The 9,521-nt window shown below is 56.5% G+C and overlaps 1 protein-coding gene across 1 annotated transcript in view; it reads right to left on the bottom strand.

Moving 5' to 3' along the window:
• Window positions 1–4,577, bottom strand: part of LOC103771173 (AT-rich interactive domain-containing protein 3A-like) — a gene marked incomplete at its 5' end in the record, with an annotated part of 6,129 nt that extends 1,552 nt beyond the window's left edge. Inside the window, 3 exons of the mRNA XM_008938463.1 lie at window positions 281–529; window positions 750–933; window positions 4,505–4,577. Coding sequence (XP_008936711.1) covers window positions 281–529; window positions 750–933; window positions 4,505–4,577 — 506 coding nt within the window. The remainder of the gene's footprint in view (window positions 1–280; window positions 530–749; window positions 934–4,504) is intronic.
• Window positions 4,578–9,521: the final 4,944 nt, after the last annotated feature.

The following is a 9,521-nucleotide window of genomic DNA, read 5'->3' as shown; positions in this document are numbered from 1 at the left end:
CCATTGCCACCCCAGCTCGTCATCCCCAGCCAGTGACACCTCCATTCCAGTAGCAGGGGGAAGGGCAGGCCACCACCACCAGCATCTGGGCTTGTTTCTTCTCCAAAGCCAGGAGAAATAAAGCTTTCTCAGTTCCAAATGAGGGACTAAATGAATAAAATTTTCCTTTTTGTTCCCCTCTAAGCTAAAAGGGCAAGAGCAAAGAGGGGACAACCACACTGCTGGAGAGGTGTCCATCCCTGGCGAGAGACGCCCACCACAGTGTGGATGTGCTCCTCACCCACCTTTCTTAACAGCGTGCACTTGTCCAAGCTGGCTGCAGCTGTGCGCAGAGATGCTAAGAGCTGGCAGAGGCATTTTAGGGGAACCCAGCAGGGTTGTGGTGCTGGCTGGGGAGTAGTTGAAGAGCGCTGTGCCAAAAGTCTGCCTCCGCCCCTCTCGACGGTTGCTGTCAATGGCGGCTTGGAGCTCCCCGGGAGAGCTGAGCGCCCGCTTCTCACATTCGTAGGGATACAGGTACTTCATGTACCTGCATGGGGAGAGAGACAGGATGAGATCCAGCATCACGTGCCTCCCAGCCAGCCACGCGCTGAGCAGGGACCAGGGTGGGGGTGGTAGCTGGATAGAGGCAGAGCCCGCGATCCCATTTGGGGGCAGCCTGTGCCAGACGCTGCTGGGTGCCCTGGGATATCGAAGCCAGTGGGTGTCCCGTGGTGTGTGCCCCCCACCCACCCCCGTCGGGTGCTCACTGCGTGCGCAGGGTGAAGGCAGCGCTGGTGATGGAGGTAGGTAGGTTGAGGCCCTTGGTGATCTCCCGCCAGATCTTCTTGTTGATAACTTCGACCAGGCCACCCTTGTCCGTCACCAGTCGGTACAGCGTGTAGAGGTCCAGCACTTGCTTGGCCATGATGGGGATCCGGTTCACAGGTGTTCCTTCCAGCCACACACGGAGAGAGAAGAGGGTGTGGGGTGAGCCCATAGGGCCCCTCACTCCATGGGGACATGGGCCCCACCTTGTCTCCACTGCCCCTGCCCGTGGCTGCCCCACAAGGGGAGATGTGTGTCTCCGTGCCTGGGTGAGCACCCACAGGCACAGGGCTGCAGGCAGGACCCCAAGGTGCCTGGGAAAGCAGCACCATGCTCACGACCAGGGCAGATTCTGGCATGCTGGCACACAGTCCTCATCAATGGAACTGTCGGTGGGTCCAGGCACACTCTCAGCTGGGATGTGGGCGCACAGTGGCACGGGCAAAGTGTCTCTTTCAGAGTCCCTTAGAGAGGTTGTTCCTCCACAACTCTTAGAGTTCCCTATAGACCATCTCCCTCCTAAATCTCTCAGAGCATCCTAGAAGGACTCTCTCTATAGCCCTCTTCCAGATGCCCATAAAAGAGACCCCATCTAAACTTTACAAAGGGACTCACCCTATAACCCCCTCTGGAGAGGGACTCCCACTGTAACCCCTCTGGAGGGACTCACCCTATAACCTCCCAACAGAGAGGTTTTCCTTCTTAAAATTTTCCTTCCAAGACCCATAGAGAGGGACTGCTCTAAGAGACTCCCCACCCTACAGATCTCTCCCAGCAACCCTTCAATTGCTTAAAGGCTTTCAGTGTCTCCTCTCAAGAGACCCAACCCCAAATCCCTTCAAGTGCCCTCAGTAGAGACCCTGACCCCTAGCCCCAGAGCATCAACCCCTAGACCACGGCCAGGGGCCACAGGGATGACAGGTCACCAGGGTTCTGTGAGCCAAGCATGCACCAACATGGTCCCCACAGCCACTGGGTTTGGTTAAAACTCCACTTTCCCAGTGCCACCAAATAGCCCCACAGCCTTTCTCTGCCCCACAACACCTGGGGACAACGGTCTGGGCTGTGGCTGGAGTCTATAGCAGGGCAGAGGAGGGATGATCATCCCATCCTGTTTTGTCCTGTCCTATACCACCACCCCATATTTATTTCTCCTGCAGGGTGGCGGGGCGCAGGAGTATTGGAAAGCCATCCATTTGGCCAAGGGAGGCTGTCACCGCTGCGCTTCGCCCCTCAAACGAAGCCGTCACTCACCGCCATCCTCCAGCATCCCTAATTTATGGCCCCGATATTGGCTCGGCTTCTTCACATAAGCCTGAAAAATGAGCTCTTTTTATTCCTTTACTGAGTTCATTAAACTTTTTTTTTTTTTTTTTTTTTCCTATCTTGTGTTATTCACCCACTTGGGAAGGGGGAGAGAAGTTTATTCTCCTGGGAGAAAAGCAGAGATATTGACTCGATATCTGCCACTGCTCCCTTGCTATACCCACCCAGGGGCTGACAGCATCAGCCCCATCACCTCCAGAGGGTCTGATTCCAGGGGTCCCCACCACCCCAATGAGTCTGTGGGGTCTCAGTGCCCATGGATTTCTGTTCTCTGCCGCTCTGGCCAGCCCTGGTGGCTAACAAAAGTGGCTCACCATTAATCTCAGGGTTGTGTGGGGTGGGTGGCCGGTGGCTGTCCCACTGACAAAAGGACCTGTCTACGTCCCAGCAGAGTGATGGCCCCAGCACTGGTCAGGTTGTTGCACAAAAGCCCAGGGAGGTGATGCAGCCATTGTGATACTGCAATTAGCTCCTTGATTGATTAATGGCCCCATGTTATTAGCAGGGCCCTTGGCTTGGAGATGGGGGAGCCCTGTGGACTGCTAGTGAGTAAATGCAGAAACAGTCTCTCTGTGTCCCAGCTTGCTACTTTTAGGGTGCCATGGAGGTCAGGGCATGGGGATGACGTGCCTCACAGCCTGTACCCCACATCTGATGGGCATGACACCATCACCCCATTGTGCCACTCGGGCTGGGTGTCCCTGCCTTGTTCCACGGAGTCCCCTCAACCTCCCTCCAAGCAGAGCTGCCCCAACCCATTTTCCAGCCTCACTCATTTTCCACCCAGCTGGCTAACGTTGAAACTGCCCTGACAGCAGGGAGGATGAGGTCCCTTTCATTAGGGCTTACCCGGTAGACAACAACCTTCCCATGCCCGCTGCCACCTTGGGGACACAGCGCAGGTGACACAGCCCCCTGCCCATGCACCCCTGAGTACCCCAGTGGCACCTATGCTGGCTCACAGGTGCTGCTTCTCTGCCAATTCCTGGTGACCCCCAGGACACTCTCTCCTGTCCCCCTTCTCTTCGCTGCTTGGGTCTCAAATCCTCCACTCCTCCAACAGGCACATGCACACCCACCCCTGCATGCCTGCACCCACACACTTGCCTGCCCTCCCTGGGGGGATGTCACCCACTCTGAGGAGGTGCAGGGTGGAAGGAACAGGATTGGGACAGCCAGACATGGGGGATGAGGAGCAGCATTGGCAGGGAAGCACTGGATTCCCTTCCTCCTCCTCCTCCTCCTCCTTGCACCACCAGGCACTTGTTTAATTAGCCCCAGCCCCAATAGCAAGGGAGTTAATTAGCTCTGGAGAGAGAGATAATGAAGCTGCAGAGCAGCCCATGAATCTTGTGGCTGATGGATGCTGGGGACGGAGGCAGCACTGATGCTCCCACTTGCTCCCCACAGCTCTGCACCAGGCCTGGGGGGACTGGGGGGCACATGTGGGGCAGTACCTAGCCCTCCTCTGCCCTCAGCCAGGCTCCATTGTGAGCTGTACAGCCATGCCAACTGTCCGCAGCATGGCCCTGAGTTAAACAAGTTTGTGGGGTCTCAGCCCAACCAGAAAGTTGATCACTGCCACTTCACAGGCAGGTGGGTACCCTCACCCCCCTTCCCATGGGCATGGCTTGGGGGTGACTGCCCCTTTCTGCCCAACCTCACCCCACACACAGCCAGACCAAATGCTCCTGCACCCCCCCACCCCCAACCCCAAAGCCTTCCCCCGTTAATTAGCTGGGCATTAACCTCTGCCTGGGGTTTACTGGCTATCGAGCGGCATGTTCATTAATCCACACACCAGCAAAAGGCTCTAATTAATACGGCCGGCCACATGCCCGTGCTTGGCAACTTTTAATTGTCGCAGGCCCAGCCAGGGAGGGCAAAGGTTAAAGCACTTATTGAGTCCCCTGGAGCCCCATTTGCCCCCCCATGCCGATAGCAAAGATTTCCAATGTGGCCGGGCCACTGGTGAGCCCTTAACCCCTGGGTGCCCAGTGCTGCCCAGACCAATGGCCTAGACCACCATCACAGGCATTGCTAAGAAGTGCTGGTAATGGGCATCCCCATTGGGTACTGCTAATGGGGAGCCCTAATGGGCACTGGCCAAAGGCATCTCCACCAGACATCACTAAAAGGCTATGCAAACGGGCCCTGCTAATGGGCATCATGAATGGGTGTTGCTAATGGTTGCCACCAAGGGGCACACTGATGGGCATTACCACCAGGCATTGCCAGTGGGCATCCCTGCTGGGCATCGCTGATGGGCATCAGCAGTTGGCACTGGAGTCTGTGTGGATCTTGGTGTGAACCCGCGCAGGCAGGTGAGGCAGAGGTGCCAGTGGCGCCCACCCCTGCCACCCACCTTTACCTCTCTTCTGCATGAAGCCAAAGAGGTCATCCAGGAATTCCTTGCGTTTCGGGTCCTCATCCAGTTCATAGAGCTGGGGGCAGGAGAGAGAATGGTCAGTGCTGCCAGCACATGGGGGTGTGGGAGGCAGAGGGTGCAATGCCAGGGGCAGGACCCTTTCTTGCCTGTGGCAGGCCCCCCCATCCCCCCTGGCCCTGCCTGTCTACCTTGCCAGCAATGAGAGGCTCTCCCTGTGCCATGGACAAGATCCCTTGGCACACCCTCCATGCTGGCAACACTGGGCCCTGTGCCTGGGACCTGCCAGGGACTCCCCACACACCGACTGCTTTGCACCCCTTTGCACACAGATGCAGGGATTCTGCATTTCTGTTTCAGTTTCCCCTGTCCCTTTTCTTTGTAGGTGGAGGGTCGACAAGTGTTTCAACCCAGGAAGATGATGCAAATACAGATAGACAGACCAGCAGCAAATCTTGGGCTCCTGGGCAGGTCCTTGGGTCCAGGATGCTTAGTGCTGCTCCAGCTAAGCAGCATCCTGGCACTGCCCAGTGCTGGTGTTCACCATGTTCTACTGTGGGATCACCATCCTAATCCAAAGGGACACGCATCCACCCACACAGCTGAGATGCTGGTCCTGTCCCAGGGCATGGCAAGCTCCAGGGCCATGGTGCTGAGTGCCAGTGAGGGTGCTGCACGTGCTGTGGGGGGGCAATTGACAACCTGATAAGCATGACCCAAGCCATGTCAGCACCAGACAGGGCCTGACCAATGGTCAAGGACAGCATGAGGCACCCCTGCAGAGGGATACGCTGCCAGATCCTTCTCCCCCAGCCAGACATGGAGACCTCAAACCCACATCCCCTGGCCTGGCATGGGGATCCCCAATCCATCTTCCTTGGCTGCACATAGGGACCAGGGTGTGAGCACGGCAGTGACACGTCTCTGCAAGGCACAAGGACCTCCTCACACATGCCAAGCCGGGTGTGTGTGCAACGAGTGCAAGTGCACAAGCCCAAAACCACGAGTGCAGCACCACGTGCACCCACACTGCTGCTTGCCTGCCCCAGTCAGTCTGTGGATGCACTGACGTGCGTGCAAACCAGTGAGCATGCACGTGGCTGCACAGATGCACACGTACAGCTGTGAGGACACTTAGGTGTGTTGGATGGTTGCAGGTTTGGATGCATGGACAGAACCCCCTGGACGGCAGCGGGGAGGTCAGTGCAGCCCCCACACCAGGGAGACGAAGCGCTGGCTCCGTGCGAAAGCCTGGGCTTGCCTGATTCCACCACAGCGCTTGGGTGACCATGACAAATTGGAGCCCGCCAGATCGATGGCCCAGCAGTAAAAGTCAGAGCACACGAAGGAAAAATTAGCACCAATCGAAGGCGCTATAGACACCAATTCCTCCCAGCAAGCCCGGCAAGAATTTAAAGCCATTGAAAAGAAACAAAACTCAGCAGTCCAGAATGGATTTCCAAAACATATACAAAGAAATGCAAGCTGGAAAACAAAGTCAGGCACAAAATAGAGTCGTTTAAAAAACAATTGTGCTGGGAAAAGCCGTTAAAAACCAATATAAAGGGCGCGCCCCCCCCCCTCCTCCCCCCTTTCACACAGCACATCATTCACTGGATAGATAAAAGGAGATGTGCTGCGGGGATGTGGGATGGGGGGATGCGGGAATGCGATGGGGTCACATGAATGCAGCGATATGGGGATACAGGGACATGGGAATATAGGGAGGTGAGGATGCAGGGATAGGGGTACACGGGGACACACAGCGATGCAGGGATGTTCCTACAGACCCCCCACAGTTCCCGACACTGGACAGACACATCTAACAGAGTCCCATAGGTACCAGTTGCCTGTTCCTTGTCTAAGAGATGGGTGCTGTCTTTTCCTAACCTGGTCTATGGATATTACTGCCAGTCTCCAACCACACCCCTGGGTGAGGACTGCCTGGCTCTAAGTCTTTCCATGATATTCCACCCCTGCCCCTATCTTGCCCTCTGGGTTCCACCTACCCACCCATTCCTTGCAGCACGGTGATCTCAGGGTGCCTTGACACCTGGGTGTCATCACCCTATTCCTACTCTCCACTGTTGTGTTCCCTGCACCACTCTGTGCCCCCTCCCCATTGCTCTCCCTTTCCCAGGAGCTTCTCAAGCCTTCGATTAAGGTAACTAGGTCAGGCTCGGAGCAGAGCTCCAGGGGACTGCTTTGATTTCTGCCTAGGGAAGGCTGTGCGACTCAGGCTTTGCCTGCATTTCCCTGCCTGTCCCTGCCTGCAGCAGGGCTCCAACTCCTGCTGCTCCACACCAAACCCTTTTTCACTCCCTGTGATCTCCTGGCTTGCCAAAGCAGGAGCAAACTCCCTAAAACCGGCAGCCACTGCCCATCCCACGGGAAGGTGAAGCCACCACCTTCCCAGGGGGTCAACCCAGCAGGTAGGCTCCTGCATCTATACCTCCACCAAGTCACCAAGGAACCACTCTGCCACCAGGACAGGCAGGATCCCAGCTGGCACATGCCACCACTGTCTCCCACCCCTAAAACAGGTGTGACCTCCAAGTGCTAGGATCTATTTTTCCACTATATATTAAACTCTAACCTTTTATCTATATGGCACAAAGATGCAAAAACACATTACATCAATCAAGGAGCAAAGGCTGGCTTTTAAGTGGAGACAAGAGTGAAGCTGAGTAATAGAGGACCAGTCGGCAGGGCCCTCAGGTGTGCCAGGGATGCACTGGACATCCCATGACATTTGGGGATGCTCAGGCTGGAGTGGAGGTGCTCTCGGGGGATTCTTGCTGATGGGGAGTGTGCTCAAGCAGACTATGGGATCCAGGTGCCACAGGTTCACAGGAGTAGCACAGGGGTGGCATGGGGGTGGCACGGGGGTGGCATAGGTAGTGGTCTGTCACAGCCTCTGGGCAGCCTCAGCCCTAAGGAAGGAACAAATTCCATCCCTTACCAAGGGCTCCAGGCTCTGCCACTCACCCTTGTCCTCCTCCTGCAGGCTGGGCACCACAGTACCCTCCCACCTCACCAAGGGACTGACCATGTAAGAGGCAGGTCACAGTCCTCTCAGGTCACACACATCCTTGTTGGGGGGACATACCTCACATGGTTGTACACAACCTCACACAGGCTGACACAACTCCCCAGGGGTGTGCACAAGCCCATGCAAGCATATACAGCCCTACACGGTCATGCACAACTCTGTACGGGCTCTCACAACCCCATGAGTGTGCACAACCCCTCAAAGGCGTGCACAACTCCACACAAGCGTGTGCACAACGTTACATGCAGACACAACCCCCAGGGGCCACACGCAAGGCTGCATGGCCATGTACGACCCTGCACAAGCATGCACAACCTTGCACTGGTGTGCACAACCCTCTGTGAGCACCCAGAATGTCACGTGAGCGTGCACAGCCCCGCACACTTACACACCACCCGCACAGGCACAAATCCCTACGCAGGCACATACAACCGTGGCTGCACGTGCACCTGCAGGAACGTACAGGCCAAGGTGGGCAGGCGCAGCCCCAGGTGAGCACACACAGCCTTTCATGGGTGCACACATCTCTGCAGGAGCATCCACAGCCCCATGAGTGCATGCAGAGCCCTGCATGGGCACACACACCCCAGACGTGCCTGCACAACCCCAGAGGGGCATGCACTACCCCAGAAGGGCATCCAAAATCCCAGCTGGGCGTGTGGAATCCCATATGGACAAGCACAGCCCCAGCCTGGAACACACAACCACAGATGGGCACAATCAGCCTCACATGGGCATGCACAGCCCCAGACATGCACACGCCGCCAGATGGACACCCCCCAGGTGCAGGGGCACACACCACCCCAGAGCATCCCCCCACCATGCACCTCAGCAGAGTCAGGCAGGCCTTGCCCAGGGGCAGTTGTGCAACACGAGCAGCAGCTCCTGCTTGCGGTGACCTATGAGCAAGGACCCTTTTAATCGTGTTTGTATTGATATAATTAGTAACGCATTTAACGCCATCGATGTAACTATATTCCTCTATAAACACAAGTATTAAACTGTCAAGCCCGGGGATCGATATCCCACCAGTGCACAGCATAGCACAGCTCTGCCAACCCTGGGGACCCCATGAACAGTGCTTGGACCCCTAAAAGTTGCAGCACCCCCAGCACAGCTCGCCCCCACCTGGCACCACTGCTCAGGTGTTGGTGCAGGACCATAGCAGGGTGTCCTCATCCCCACTCCACCCTAGGTGCAGCTCCACAACCCTGCTCCTTCCCATGTCCTCCTATTGCCATGGCGATGTCTTTATTCCTTAAGGGATGGGGATAACGGGGCTTGTCAAGCAGGTTAAAGGTCAGCGAGTCGAACATGGTTTATTAAATGGATGTGAATAGACCTTATGTCTCCCTGTCCTCCTCAGCACATTTAAATAACATCGTTAGCACCTCTCACTCACCCAGGAGATGCCTCTCCCAGAGCATCCCTGTAGGGATGGAGCTGGAGTCCTCGGCACCTCCCTGCCCCTCATCAGAGGAGGGATGCAGTAAGGTGCTAAGCCACTGGTCAAACATCTCCAGGCTGCCCTGCCACGGTGAGTCCCCCACGGCACCCCCCAGGGCTCTGCTGCCAAGGGGATTGATTGCAGCTGGACCCCCCCAGCCCCTGCTCAGCTGCCACCTCCTGCTGGCAGAGTGGGCTCTGATCGGCAACCAGGATTTAATCCACTTAATACCAGCTGTATTGATCCCAGACCCTACTCAGCTCCCCCCACCTCATGTCCTCCCCCCAACCCCAAGCCGCTTAATATGCACTGCATTGATTAGCTGCACTGCTAATTTTTCCATCTGGCGGTTGTTCACGAAGCGAGCTCAGGTAATGTTCATGTCCACGCACCCTCAAAGCCCCCCAGGGTGCAGCCACATGGGCACAGGACACATGGGTGGTTGACTGCTGATGGGCTATTCTGGAACCCTTGCACCTCTCCAGAGCATCACTCTCTGAGCT

This window comes from Merops nubicus, unplaced genomic scaffold (assembly GCF_000691845.1).
Source record: "Merops nubicus isolate BGI_N331 unplaced genomic scaffold, ASM69184v1 scaffold29744, whole genome shotgun sequence".
NCBI lineage: Eukaryota > Metazoa > Chordata > Aves > Coraciiformes > Meropidae > Merops > Merops nubicus.
This window is presented reverse-complemented; position numbering and strand designations above follow the sequence as displayed.